Genomic DNA, 15,045 nt, shown 5'->3' with positions numbered 1-15,045 from the left:
CTCCGCCTACGGCGCGGCGCAGCGGTCGGAGTTTTTGAGAAATCGCGAGGAATTTTGATTCACCGTCTATTAATTTGGATGCTCCACCTTCCAGCGCATTTGGCGATGAATAAAATGCTGAAATTGTTCTGTTTGGAACCGTGTCATCACGTGATATCAGTTTTCTAAGTCTTTAATTTCGTCTCTATGCGCCTGCTACAATGTTAAATGTTAAAATAAAGGTTAATTATTAAACTGGTAATTTAGATGTTACTCATCGGGTATTATTTATTTTGGAGCGTAGTTGACACTGTTACATCTATTTCTGGTGGTCTTATATTTTAATACGAATATTAAGCATTTAGACGTAAGGAAACATGCGCTTAGACAGCTAAAATATCTAAAAAAAATGGTTCATATTTTTGTAAAAACCATGAAAATGGCGTCTGAATGCAACGAAGTAAAAAATCTAATGAAGACTGTGACAGTCACGTCTCAAGATGAATTATTAAGTCAATGAGTCAGACATTCTTGATATTGATTGTAACCGCTTTATGTAAAATATTCATTCTAGTGATATTTATAAAATATTTATTGCATTAGAAATTAATGACCTATTTATATTTAATTTTCGATGATGTTATTTGTGTAGCTCTTCGCTGAACTTTACGTAATTATTACATACATACATAACACCACGCATTTATCCCCAAAGGGGTATGCAGGGGCGCAACTAGGGCACCCACTTTTCGCCAAGTATGTTCCGTCCCATGATGATAGAGGGCGAGCCTATCGCCATATCGGGCACAAATTCCAGACTCCGGGCTGATACTGAGCAGAAAAACCCAAATATCACTTTGCTCGACCCGGGATTCGAACCCAGGACCTCAGAGCGCTATTGTACCGGGCATGCAATACAACTACGTCACCGAGGCAGTCACGTCAGTACGTAATTATTGTTTAGAGTAATATATTATAATAATTAATAATATAGTTATTTTTATTTATTTATTTATTAATAATATAACAATTTCGTTTGTTTAAAGTAGTATTGTATCTATTTAAAATTGTGTTAGCAATAAATATTTTCTTTCTTTCTATAGTTGTTACTTTGTAGCGCTCACCATCAGGCCAACTCTAGCTAGCCTCGTTATAAAGTTGGGTATAAATAAAAACAATTTAATTGATTCAAAGCGAGATAAAGTAATTGTTTGCAAATAGTTTCGGTAATCGATTACGATCAGTGTCAATTCATGACATTGGAATGCAATACCCAGGCTAGGTACGTGCAACTACCTACACTTTACGGTATTTTAATAACCATTATTGTTATAATAATAATAATATCAGCCCTGTATTGTAATCCCACTGTTGGGCACGGGCCTCCTCTACTACTGAGAGGGATTAGGCCTTGGTCCACCACGTTGGCCTAGTGCAGGTTGGTAGACTTCACACTCCTTCGAAATTCCTATAGAGAACTTCTCAGATGTGCAGGTTTCCTCACGATGTTTTCCTTCACCGTTAAAGCGAACGATAAATTCACAAAGAATACACACATGATTTTTGACAGCAGTTGTCAGGTTAGAAATTAGACTTTATATTTATTTAAAATAAATCCAGTCACAATTGTTACCATAATAAAAATAGAAATTGCGTATCTTTTTTATAACGCGGATATTGCTAATCCAACGAAACACACATTAATTTTATATTATTCTAGATAAGTACCTATTACGGTGTGGTTATGCAATGCGATATGCATTAATATTATAAATGCGAAAGTTTGTGAGGATGTCTGTATGTTTGTTCCTCTTTCACGAAAAAACTAATGACCGGATTTGGATGAGACTTCACAGTAATATTGGTTATACATAAGAATAACACATAGGCTACAATTTATAATGATTTTGTGTAATTTAGTCATAATATAACGATACATATCAAGCAGTCGGAAAAAATATGTATCCCGGAAAACTTCTTCACGCGGGCGAAGCCGCGAGCGAAATCTAGTAATATTTTTCAAACAACCAAGAGAAAGAAACCAATAATTATACAAATGACTAGGATTTTATGAATGAAATAACTCTCCTTTGACTTAGCTTCTAATAGTTTCTAAAGAAGTGTTAACTAGGATTGATCGCGTCTTAACACCATAACGAGTATATGACTCAATCTAGCAATTACTGTCATAAGATGAGTGTATTAACCTTCATATTCTTAGATCTAAGTATCTGATCCATAATTCAATATGACACGTGTGTTTTTATGTTCTGTTCTAATGATATCTTGACTTCGTTTCAACGGATTTCAACTTCTTCAAAATTTACGTGAAGTCTACAATGTTTATTTATTTTTATTCATTTATTTATTACACTTTATTGTCAAGAATAAAAATAATAGAACAAGAAAAAATATATTATAATTAAATTACAAATTCTATGTTATTCTAGAAGAAGATTTAGCTGCCATAATAATTAAATTGACTCTTGGTGTTTTATCTAACTGTTTGGGAGTATGTGTCTATCGTTTTAGCAGAATAATTTTACTCTTTTTCTTAGGCTAATATTATTATGACATTGTTAACCCACATAAAACATTAAAGGCTATTATATTTCAAGTAAAATTTCGTAAATTCGCACAAACCGTTCTATCGAAATATCTGTCTAAACGTTTCGTACGTATGTGCGAATTGATGCATCATGTACTGATGTTTATGCAAAAATCAATGACAACAAATATTTCCAAATAAATTCTTTAATATCAACGAAAATATGGTAAATGGCTAAGCTCTATGTACAAAACATTGCTGATTTTTGCTGTCAGAAAATTAACTTTTCATTTTTATCAAACCTAATATATACCTTTATATCGCATCTCGACAATTAAAATGAAGTAGGTGTATATATAAAAATACTTACTCCCGTTGGCTCAGTGACCCAAAGTGAGTCTTGGCCTCCGAAACTAGAGTACTCACACTGTCACTGTCCTGCGCCAACCCTCGCCACTTACTGGCTTGAAGGTGGTGCAGATCACCTTCCATCATATCGCTCCAACGGTATCTCGGTCGTCTCACCGGCCGGCGACCTGTTGGTCGACTCAGATATGCATCTTTACGTTCCGTCTTCTCTCATGCGTTTAAGATCGTCAAACCAACTTAGACGGTGAGCTTTAATCTCACTGCAAATATTGCACATAAAAATATTATATGTAAATAATTTACTTTACACAAATATTCAAGAATTTTAATATAATAATTTTCGAAATAATTTGAGTTGTATTCACGTTATTGTAATTCTGAGTTTGCGATGTTAAAGATAGGTATCAGACCCGTCATAGAATAAAATTTCCATTGTATTCTTCGGTAATAAAAATTAACTCATAATATCCTTTTCATAATTAGGTAGTCAACCTTTCTCCGTGTGCCTTTTTTCCTAATTTAAAATCTAAATAACCCAGATACAAAAAACCTCTTGAAAGTAAAAAATAAAACGTATTTCTTTGCCTTTTAGTATATTATAAGTACGTAGTAATATTTTAGCATAAGCGTCGTCGCGTCGGGGGACCGCTAAAGAAGTATTTTCATTCCCCCGGTCAGAACAATTAATTCCCAAACATAACGTTAAAATAAAATACTTTATACGTAGGCGAATAAAGTTGCATTTATGACACATCAAGATAAGTTATAATAGTTATTATTACTAAATTACATTAAAATCTATTACAAGACTACAGACATTTTAAAATAGGAATAAAATTAATAAAAAAAAAAACAAATATGCTAGCTCGAGCTGGCAGGTAAGAAGAAATAAAAAGATAACGCGTCGCGATTCTCATTAGTGAGGATGATATGATGCTGTTAGCGTTAACGATTGAAAATAGAAATTTTGGCTAAGATGCAGTGGCGAAGGGTCTACATAATCCGATTTCTGTCGGTACGTAATTAATGTAAAATCTTATTATCATTAAAACGATTTGTAGACCTTATTTATGCATACTATTAGTTCCTATAAATTGTGTAGGGTTCTCTTTCGGTAAATTTCACCCTTCACCATTGCTAGTTTGTCTCTTTTCATTTCAAAACATCTTCAGACTTATTAATAAGATGATTTAATGTATATTTTGCGTTGTTGCAGTGAATAAAACACGAGTATAGTGAACGAGTCTCGAGTGCAGAGCACAACGACGGACGTCGCACAACGAGAGAGCGGTGAGTCAGCCGTCACTACACCGGCCACGTGTCGACATTGGTTATTAACACGCTTCACGTGAAGGGGTAGACAGAGGTGCAAATAGTTCACATTTAAAAAAAAATGTATTCGTTTATTGTTATAGAGGTGATTATTTTCGCCACGAATTCCGATGCCAAGCAATTTTTTTCAAATCGAAAATCTTATACGGTTTTTCTTTACTTAGAAAATGATTCATAACCTTAAATTTTACATATTAATACGTCAATAAACGACAGACAACATTGACATTGTATAGATGCACTATGCAGTAAGCCCAGGATGCGGGTCGACCGTACAGTAATCGTCTAAATATACTGAGCGCTCCCCTCGTTTGTAGAGTCAATCCCATTTGTTTACGTATTGCGCAAAAACGGTTAAAGACGATCCAAATTAAACAGAATAATTATTCTATTTACATTAAACGAATTGCACCTAAGATTACCAATTACTTATTTATTAAATAAACAAAACATAATTATACTCCAATAGTCATATAAAACCCAATGGCAGATTCTTTACAAATCTTATGATTTACTACGCCTACACGTCGCTGTTACACTTTTCAGACGACGATAACTGTCTAATTGGGCAATTAATTCTGGAATGAGTAAGCTGAGTGTGAAATCCACGATCGCATGTCAATTTTAATTGCCTTTCTGATTTGTTTGGTTCGGCTGTAAAACGGTATAGTTGAATGCATTCCTGGTGAATTGATTTGGTATATATGTTGTTTGTCGCATGTGGCCTTTAGTCAGCAATGACTTTAAAGTCTAATTCTCCATTCGACTGCGCTAAACAGAGATGGCCGCGTTTAGTTGTTACAGATCCAGAGGACGATATCATTTCTTGAAACTCTTACACTCTACAAGACTGCAGTTTCGTCCTCGGTATCACGAACCTCGCATCCCTCACCTCTCCCCGCCCTTGTAATTGTACTGTACTGTGTACTGGCCCGCGTGCCGACAAATACGGTAATGTCATTAGTATGCTCATCCCTAATTGTTGATGTATCATCCTCTTCTAGTAACCGTCTTGCGCCGAAGTTCTTAACCCGTTAGTGGGTTGCCCTAGACTTGGTTATTTAATTGCCAATGGTTGCGGACGCTTAAAGGACCCAGGACTCACCCAAAGTCCGGTTTGTTTGTATAAGATGAACCTTTCCAGGCTAACATACGTAAGACATAAAAAGTAAGTCTAATTTGATATTAAGTCTTTAACTAAGATGTTTTGAATAATGCCCGGCTGCCCTTGATTTGGAAAATGAAAGGGTTATGAGAAAGGTGCCAAATTTACGTGCTTTGAATGAAAATGAAAAAAAAATATGCTTTATGATAGGTGAAATCTTTTGTTTTATAACCATTTGTGACACAAACTAAGAGTGGGTCGAGTATTACTAGTCCCGTCATTGTACAAAAAATAACATTACCCAAGGACACCGTGATTAAACACAAAACGAACGCTCAGTAACTGCGCAAAAAATGTTAAACGCATTTTATCGCATTAGAAAAATATTTAATTCATTAGCAAGTCGAAACGCACCGCCGATAATAACAGGTGTTGCGAACTCTACGAAGCGTTGTAGTTCATTGCTCTTCAAAACTTCAATTTATTTTTACGTGCGCCTTCACAGCAGTAGATAATAGTGGCGTACGTGAATTAGCGATTGCTTTTACCTTGTATTTCGTTTCAACAATATCTATAGGCTTTTTAGAATCGTATTTCTTGGAATGTTCGAGACTAATCCTTTGTAGGGATTTCAGTAGGTGGTCGTGTTTTCGTGTCCGTCTGAGCAACTACCAACGTTTTTTATGCCCTCAATTGCGTGCATATTACTATGTTCAAAGGCATAGTATTTAGTGTCAATATGAACCATCATCTACAATGATAAAGCATTATGCCATGCAGTATTTCCTTTAAAATCTTCCGTGTGATGCACCATTTATTAGGAATTGTAATTTGTAATGGGCAGATGACCGATTTGTATTGTCAGTAAATTGTAGAAAAATGTATGTAATGACTGTTACGGCCCGTTTAGACATAGGTGTGTTATGTTAGGTATGCCTTTAGTATTTATAGATTAGAGATTATCAAAAGTTTATTCAAATCCATGCATCCTCAATAAGTAATAATAAAGATATAAATCAAAAGTAATTGCATTTGTAATGCGGGTTATTTTCCAGGTGGTAAAGTCAATGACTTTCACATAACTTCCTCGAATACATAGTTCACTGGACGATAACTTCGAATTTAGTATGGATCAGTGTGCCTTAGGATTTAATATTGTGTTGGAAGGGGTTGTGTTGCCCATAACGAACCAAATTTTATAATCGGGCAAGAGACAAAAAAGGCGCCACGCGTCCCTCTTTCTCTAGTTACTACATGCGACAAAATATTGAAAGGACAGATTTAATTTTTAATATCTTTTATTTTACACATTTTGTGACTAATATAGCATATAGTGCGTGTTTGTTTTGAAATTTACTTGATGTTTTATCTGCAGCATAAACAATTCAATATGGATATCAAAATAAATTCTAAAGCAATTTAAAAAAAAATAATCTCAAGGCAAAGAAACTATTCAGGATACTTACAATGGGATTACATATATCAGAAAATGCCTGTATAAATTTAAAAATAACAGTTAAAGCCGCCATTTTACATGTACAGAGCAGTAACAAGCACGCACTCTCGTTACCGCGCGGTGTAATTAGCCGTTTCCTTTTTTTTCAATCCGGCGCGTTGTTTGGCAAACCGGTTCGAGGTTACGTGCTGTTGTCGGTATATCGCTGTCGTGGATTGATTGTTATTACACATTTTGTAATCATGGATGTGGTTGATATCGGTATTCCTTTCAATATTCTATTGAATATGCAATTTCGAATAGGGCAAATTTCATAAATATAAAAATAAGCTAGAAACGTATATACATATAATAACAACAAAACTTCTGTAATTTTTCATTGCTAATTGACCCGAAATTGTAACCCTTCTTTGAACTTCCTTAGAAAATAATAAGTGTTTTTTTCATTTCCTGAACATTTTACATTTTCAGACAGTGCCCTTTTGGAAATTGCATATTTAATTGTATACTGCTTTTGGTGAAGCTATATTACCTACATAATAGTAGGTATCTGTAATGGTTGTATTCAATCCACCAAATGTTAATATTGTAAAAATATTTGTGGTTATATGTATAAGTGATTTTAGATGTTTAGTTGACGTATGATAAGTGCAACATTCTTCGCCTACATGATTAGTAGAGTATTTTATTTATAAAGTAAATATATTAATGTAAGTTTTTGTTTGTTGCAGATTAGGGTTCCTAGAACCCCTTCGACGAAACGATTCGAGTGGTGTCGCAGAAGTCTCTTCTCGGCTCCTCGAAATATTGTAAACAATCGCTCGGTGACTGTCAGGCACTACATAAAAACCTGCACTGCTCTTGTACATTAGTCGTATTACAAAAGAAAAAAAAACGAAAAAAACTCGAATTAGCGCCCTCTATCGGCCTGTCGGTGAGGGCCCGTAAGTGTATATATGCATATATCGGGTTGAAGTGATCTCTAGCGTGACGTCACAATTGTGGAATTAACCATTAACTATAAAGCTTTGCTGTTTCAAAAAGCATTTTACATTGCCCGTTAGTTTAAAAAGAATTGTAAATATTTTTAAAAAGTCGTGTGACATTGCGAGAAAGTAACTATAAAACTAGTCATTGCTCTAGTGTATTTATTTTGATTGTAATCAAATATTATAATAGTGAATTAACGGAAAAATTCATTGAAACCGAGACAAATTAGCAACTGAATGCCCGAGTGCTTTAAAACCAAAGAGATTGCCGTGAAGAGATCCGTCCGCGGGAGGACGGTACACCTGGAATTTATTGGCGAGACGAAAGCGTTGGAGAGAGACAAGATGCAGGCGCAAATAGGTGTGGGCAATGAGTTGCAGCGCAGCTACAGGATCCAGGACTTCGCGTCCCCGGGAGTTATCATGCGCGAGCGCAGCTTCGTACGACCCCAGAGTCACCACAACATGCATCATAACCAGGTAAGCACATCAGAGTCTAAAAAAAAACCTATTTTTTGACTCCAGGTACAGCATAGGGACGTTGCTGGACCTTTGTATAAGTTATAAAAATAGAGAATTAGAAAAAAAACTAAAACCCTAAACCCTGCAAAGAGAAAAGGTGCCTGAACCAATCTTACGTGTGTAGGTTTTTTGAGCAAAACTCATTCTTTCCTTACAAGCTTATAATTCGACCATCAGCGTTCTAGAACCAGGCAAAATACTTACTGGCCGCAATTCAGATTTATTATTTACTTATTTTTCGCCAATATTCACTTGCCAACAGGCGATCTGCCTGGACAAGAACCAAAGTTGCATTAAAGCACATAGCGTTATCTTTTTTTGTATTATATTTGTATACAATCTGAGTCATTCAATGACATAGTTTTTGATGATAGACCGCTTGCAGAAGCCTAGATTTCTAGAACTAAACATTCCAAAAACAGGTATTGCTGAAAATACGCAAATAAATCATAAAGTAGGTAAACATTAACTTTCGTTTCATTACGAATATGAGCGATGCGAGAATTATATAAACAGATAGGTAATCAGTAAAACAAACAATAAAACGTGTGAGTTACATAATATACAATGTTATACTATCTTTATTCTTGTAAAGAACTTAGTATTTGTTCGAAATAGACCTAAAATTTATAAAATTTTAAACAACATGATTTTGTTTTCATGTTTCTCTATAAACTCTAAATAGAAATTAGACATTTTCCGTTATTTTGGGTTTTAGTAGGTAATTGAAATATATGTGACATTCCAATGGTAAATAGATATGCATTCAGCATGCAAATATGGAATTTAAACAAATATTGTTCATAGGTAATAGGATATGATCTGTGGAATACTCGTTAAATTAAAACATTTTGTTTCGATATATGTAAATCAAATGAATGAAAAGACAGAATATAAACAACATTGCTGGATTCTTCAAATATTTTTTTTGTATGTTGAGTTACAATTGTTCTGTGTGTCCCTAATAATAAATAAACAAATGTTACTACACTATAAAACGAATTTATATCTAAATAATAAAGGTTCAACATTTACTTGAACATATATGGCAGGATTGTCACAGTTTCTAATTAAATACATACGTTTGCGCGGTCAGGTTGTGGGCGAGGGTGGGCGGTACATTCTAACGCCTACCCGAGCTGACAACCTTTGTCGAGCTGTTGTAATCAATTATGTTAATGGACGTCCTTCGCCGACTATGTTGGAGAGGTCCGGCATACATTCTAGCGATTTAAAAAAATGTGTAAATATTGGTCGAAAGAGGAAAATAATAAATGTAAACCAATGTGTACTAATGTAGGCGGTTGTTTGCTATAGTGGACAATTAATATTTTCAACTCCTCCCTATCTTTCTATTTGATTAATTTCGTTGCGGGATAATGACGAATTAGTTTTCCCTGAGACTCGCCGAGCTTCACTGCTCGGTGTCATAAAATGCGTGCCACTGATCCTGGCTTACAGGAGTTGTAGTGGTGGGTGTGAGGGCAGGAATGTCTCATTAATGTAAGCGGTGATAGCTTAGTTGGAAGCAGTACGGACTGCCGAAACGAATATCCACAAGGGTTAAAACCCAAGACAGACACAGATTTTTCTAAAGTTGTATGTATTCTTTGTGAATTATCGCATTTTTAACTGTGGAGGACAACATCGTGAGGCAACCTAGAAGTTAAGAACCTAAGCCTGAGAAGTTCTCTATCAGAATTTTAAGGGTATGTGAAATCTGCAAATTTGCACTAGACCAGCATGGTGGACTAAGATCTAACCCCTCTCGTCAGTAGAGGAAGCCTGTGTCCGCAAGTGGGACAATATATAATACAGGACTCATTCCTATTTTTTGTCGTTACTTGTTAATTTATCCAGGATGAATGTAAATGATAGATACTATTAATGAAAGGAATCATTGTGGTATCATCGAAGATTAGTCAACTTTACTAAATGCCTCTGCCACACGTCAGCCTGTTTTGAAAATACACTGCATTTAATGGATAGTCGTCACACCTAGATAAATATTTATATATTATCTAATCCACAATATTTGTTTTGATGTTTAACTGAATATGTGTTGTAACTAGAAGCAAGATAATCGTATACTTTGACGAAAATGTACGCGGTTCTTGATTGACATTTAGAATAATTATTCCCTTTATTCTACGCTGCACTAATTGCCATTGATTAATTAAACCAATTTATTATTTTACTATTAATTGTTAACATTGTATTACAAACATTTTGCAATCATCAAGTCAAGACAAACATCTTAGTGAAAATTTGTTTCGAAATTATTACTTCTTAAAGTCGTTTAGCGTGGGCTCCACTTTAAGTTCCTTAAAAGTATTCCATTTTTAAATATTTAGTTCAAATTTCCACCGTCTGTCTACGTATGTGTAAACTCCGCACATTAGTCACTAGTTATTACGTTTTATATTAGTCGATGATAAACAACCATCGCTCTAGTATTTGGCCATCTTAAAATAAAACATGACAGCCAGTCAATAATTTTGCTATGTGTATGTTTTTGTTGGATTCATATTCTGAGTAAAAAATAGCAATTAAACCTCATTTCGCCGGATCAATTACTCAGTGCTAGTAATAATGGAATAAAATTATTGCTTCAAAAAGTTATCTCGTCTTAACATGGTAGTGGCAACTCTTGCCCGCGTTGACATATACGTACCTATCTTTCGACTCCAGCTTTCGGCACATATTCCAAAGACGGTTATTGCTAGCAATTATTGCTTCATATAGATGAAGGAGCTTTACGCAGAACTAAGCAGCGTTTTCAATACAAATAAAAACTGAGTACTGACAAAATAAGCATTAGCTAAAATACTTTCACATAATTTCTTAAAATAAAATTATTCTTACTTTAAAGTAGTATCTTTTTAATTTACGATGATGTTTTTATTTAGCGCCTTCCATTAGTCTGCTTTAGGATACAAGAAAAGTTAGAAAAGTGTAAGTGAGTCCATTTGTATAAAAACTGTCATTTTGCTCATATACCTAGTAAAAACTGTTAGAAGGAAGTGTTCCAACAAAAAGAAATAGTTTACAACGAAATATAACGTTTGATATCATTAAAACGTGTTGATAATATTTCCTTGTTTCAGTTTCCAAATAATGGGAAACGGCGAAGTATGATTCTCACTAACGCGAAAGGGAAGCCTACACTCGAAATATACAGACCACCAGGTGAGTAAAGAAGTTGTTATTTAGATAAATTTTACACTCTATTGATCATCTATCAAACTACGAATACGATCTTTTTTAAAGATCGCTTTTAACCCTTATAATAAATGGTACATTTTTTAAAAAAGACGCCGAAAAATATGCTTTCATATAAATCCTTCCTATGTTTTTCATTTGTAATTTCACACTCTTTCGAAAATAAAGTGTATTCTTTAGCATTTTCTTATTCTTACATTTTTCATACATTTGCACGTTTTCTTTTTCAATGGGGAAAAATGTCATAATTTTCTATTCATACATTGGAATTTTCTACATCTCACTAGCATTCCATTTACGTCGGAATAAAAAAAAACTGATTAAAATAACTTACTAATTTAATATCGATTAAAATATTATAAAAAACCAAAATCGTTTGTCACATATCTAAACTGAATACTGGCTGGCAAGCGTCACTATGCAAAATTGGCGCCAAAATTAAAAATAAACAAATCCTCATATTTGGAACGGGCCGACAGTCCGATGTTTGCGGTGGCGCGAGATTGTCAAATGTGTGTATTGGCGTGTGATCGTGTGTGTATCGTGTGGAAATGTCTCGGTGTATCGTGAAGCAGTCGTTAGCGCAGTCGGTGGTGCCGCCAGCACCGCCAGCGCCACAGGCTGAGGTGGCGACGGTGTCGGTTACTCCAGCGGCCGTGAATCCAGCGCCCCAGCAAAATGTACCGCCCGCTCAACCAGAAGCGGCAGGTTTGTTGTATAATTTGTTGATTGAAAATTGGTTAAACGGTAAATTAGAATTAACAGCGCTGCAAAGCGGTTTTAGACATTAGCTGGTTTCAAGTTCATGATGTTTCCAATGGTGTCTCATTGTTTGAATACAAAAGGGTACAGTTAGTTTTTTCGCACAAATTCGATTACTGCGTATCTCCTAACGCAGTGATGTATCTCAGCGTCTTTACGTTTGTTGAATGGGTACATTTATATTTGTTTAGGGTAACATTTGTTAATATGTAATTTAATTTGTTTTTGTGGCAACACGCCTCCACTTCCTTCTTCCTGTCACGGGCTGCCGGCGAGCAGCCACAATAATGTAGTTCTTTAAGTTTATGTTTAAGATATCAAATTAAATAACAGTGATCCGTCATAGTGGTTTTATTAACATGGTAGCAGAGCGTGGTTGCCTGCAAATACAAAGAAGAAAAGAAGATATTTTCGCAAATAAAGTGGAAACGTGCTATATATGCAATAAGCAAAAATGGCGTTTACTAAATGCAATGACGCAGTTATTCCAATATTCGACGGATCGGATTATAGTAGCTGGAAAATACGTATACTTAAGTTTTGGAGTTTAAGAAATGTAAAGAAGCTGCCATACGAATCAAAAATGATTCGGATGATGTTGCAAAGTGGGAAGAGATGGATATCCAGGCAACGAACTACATTTATAGTGCAATAAGCAACAAGCAACTCGAATATATATGCGACTTAGATTCCGCATGCAAAATATTGGCAAAATTTGATGAAATGTACCTGCAGAAATCATCGGCACTACAGATTATATGTCGCAACAATGTAGAAGCAATAAAATTATCGAACTATTCGCAAGTAAGTGTATTTTTGACGACTTTGAGAAATCAATAAATCAGTTAAAACAAGCCGGCGCGACGGTAAGTGAACAAGAAAAATTAAATTATATGTTAAAGGCCTTACCTCGTAATTACAGTCATATTGGAGATCTAATAGACGTTTTACCAGAAAAAGACAGAACTGTAGATTATTTGAAAAGTAAAATTATGTTAAAATCATTGGATAAAGAACCTGAAAAATGTAATGAACCATCACGCGACAACTCAAATGTTTTAAAGCTCACACTAGTAGTTCTGCATCACCTAATAAAACTTTAAATGTTTTACCTGTGGAAAACCTGGCCACATGCAAAGAGATTGTCGACACAGAAATGTTAACAGTGGTAGAGGAAATGGATTTATTAGATTTAATAATAATCGTGGACATCAACGTGGATCATATTATAATTCAAGAAATATTAGAGGAAGAACTTATAATAATAAATCCAGTAATGAGAGTGGTGGTAATAATTTCCTTGCAACTATTGAGAATAATAATGTTTCAACTTCAAGTAAAATATATAATATTGAGCAGTCTGGCCACTTAACTTGGTTATTAGATAGTGGTTGTACAGATCATATAATTAATACTGATGAGTACTATCATTCATGTGAAATATTACAACAACCTATTAAAGTAAAAGTTGGTGATGGAAGAATATTAGAAGCTACAAAGGTCGGAAAAATACAAACTTATTTTATGGTCTATGGAAAAAGTCTGAAGTTGTTTTGAACAATGTTTTCTATGTCAAAGAGATGAAAGCAAATTTATTGAGCTATTCAAAGATTACAGACAATCATAAAATTGTTTCCAGGGGACGACAATCAAAAATATATAACGTCTATGGAACTATTATAGCTATAGCAGTGAAAGAAGATAGACTGTATAAATTAAAAGGTTATATAAATGCAAGTACATTACATGCTAATTTAGTGAAGAAATCAAGTATGACAGTGAAGGAGAAATTACATAGGATGCTTGGTCATATAAACTTTAACAATTTGAATACTATGTGTACAAGTGAATTATTGAAAGGATTACCAAAGGAGATTGAATGTAAGTACATGAAATGTGCTATATGTATTGAAAATAAAATGCATAACTTGCCATTTAAAAATAATAGAAAACGAGCACAGGATATATTAGAAATTGTACACACAGATTTAAATGGGCCACACAGAACTACAGGTTTTAATGGTGAAAAATATTTCTTAAGTTTTATAGATGACTATAGTAAGTTGGCAAAAGTTTATTGTATTCCGTCAAAAGATAAAGTATATAATTGTTTAATGCAGTATGTTAATGAGATACAAAATTTAACTGGGAAAAATATTAAAGAATTGAGATGTGATAATGGAAAGGAATACATTAATAAAAGAGTGTTTGACTTTGCAAGATCAAAGGGAATAATGATTAAATCTTGTCCGCCATATGTGCATGAATTAAATGGCACAGCAGAAAGGTTTAATAGATCAATAATGGATATGTCAAGATGTCTTTTGGCAGAGGCAAAAGTACATAAAAGATTTTGGCCTGAAGTGGTTATGGCCGCAGCTTATTTAAAGAATAGAACATTAACAAATGGCACTATAGAAAGGAAGACGCCTTATGAGATATTTTTCAAACAAAGGCCAAGCATTGAAAATTTAAGGATATATGGAAGTAAAGTATTTGTTAGAACACCAGAGGAAAAGAGAAAAATGTAAATGGGACAGGAAAGCCGAGCTTGGCATACTAATGGGCTATACAGATGTTGGATATAGAGTATTAATAAACAATAGAATAGTTGTAGCAAGACATTGTGATATAATTGAAGATGATGTAATGTGTATTGGTCTCGATGATAATAGAGAAGAGAAAAAATGATAAAAGTAATAGCCAGCCGAATAAATTGGAAGAGAAAATTATAGAAGAGAAGAAAGAGACTAATGCAGAA

General features: G+C 34.3%; 1 protein-coding gene across 4 annotated transcripts in view; it reads left to right on the top strand.

The window, feature by feature from the left end:
* The window catches only part of LOC115445263 (CBP80/20-dependent translation initiation factor), a 55,662-nt gene that overhangs the window by 13,983 nt on the left and 26,634 nt on the right, over positions 1–15,045 (top strand). For 2 of the 4 annotated variants that reach the window (XM_030171478.2, XM_030171477.2), the window contains exons 2-4: positions 4,113–4,186; positions 7,521–8,258; positions 11,408–11,489. In XM_030171478.2, coding sequence (XP_030027338.1) covers positions 8,016–8,258; positions 11,408–11,489 — 325 coding nt within the window. In that variant the 5' untranslated portion in view covers positions 4,113–4,186; positions 7,521–8,015. Of the gene's footprint in view, positions 1–4,112; positions 4,187–4,242; positions 4,263–7,520; positions 8,259–11,407; positions 11,490–12,035; positions 12,231–15,045 lie in introns of those variants that run through there. The other 2 variants (XM_037438710.1, XM_030171479.2) reach the window with 2 other exon arrangements.

Source organism: Manduca sexta, chromosome 14, assembly GCF_014839805.1.
Source record: "Manduca sexta isolate Smith_Timp_Sample1 chromosome 14, JHU_Msex_v1.0, whole genome shotgun sequence".
Lineage (NCBI taxonomy): Eukaryota > Metazoa > Arthropoda > Insecta > Lepidoptera > Sphingidae > Manduca > Manduca sexta.
Note: the sequence above shows the minus strand (reverse complement) of the source record. Positions and strands in the feature narration are given on the sequence as shown.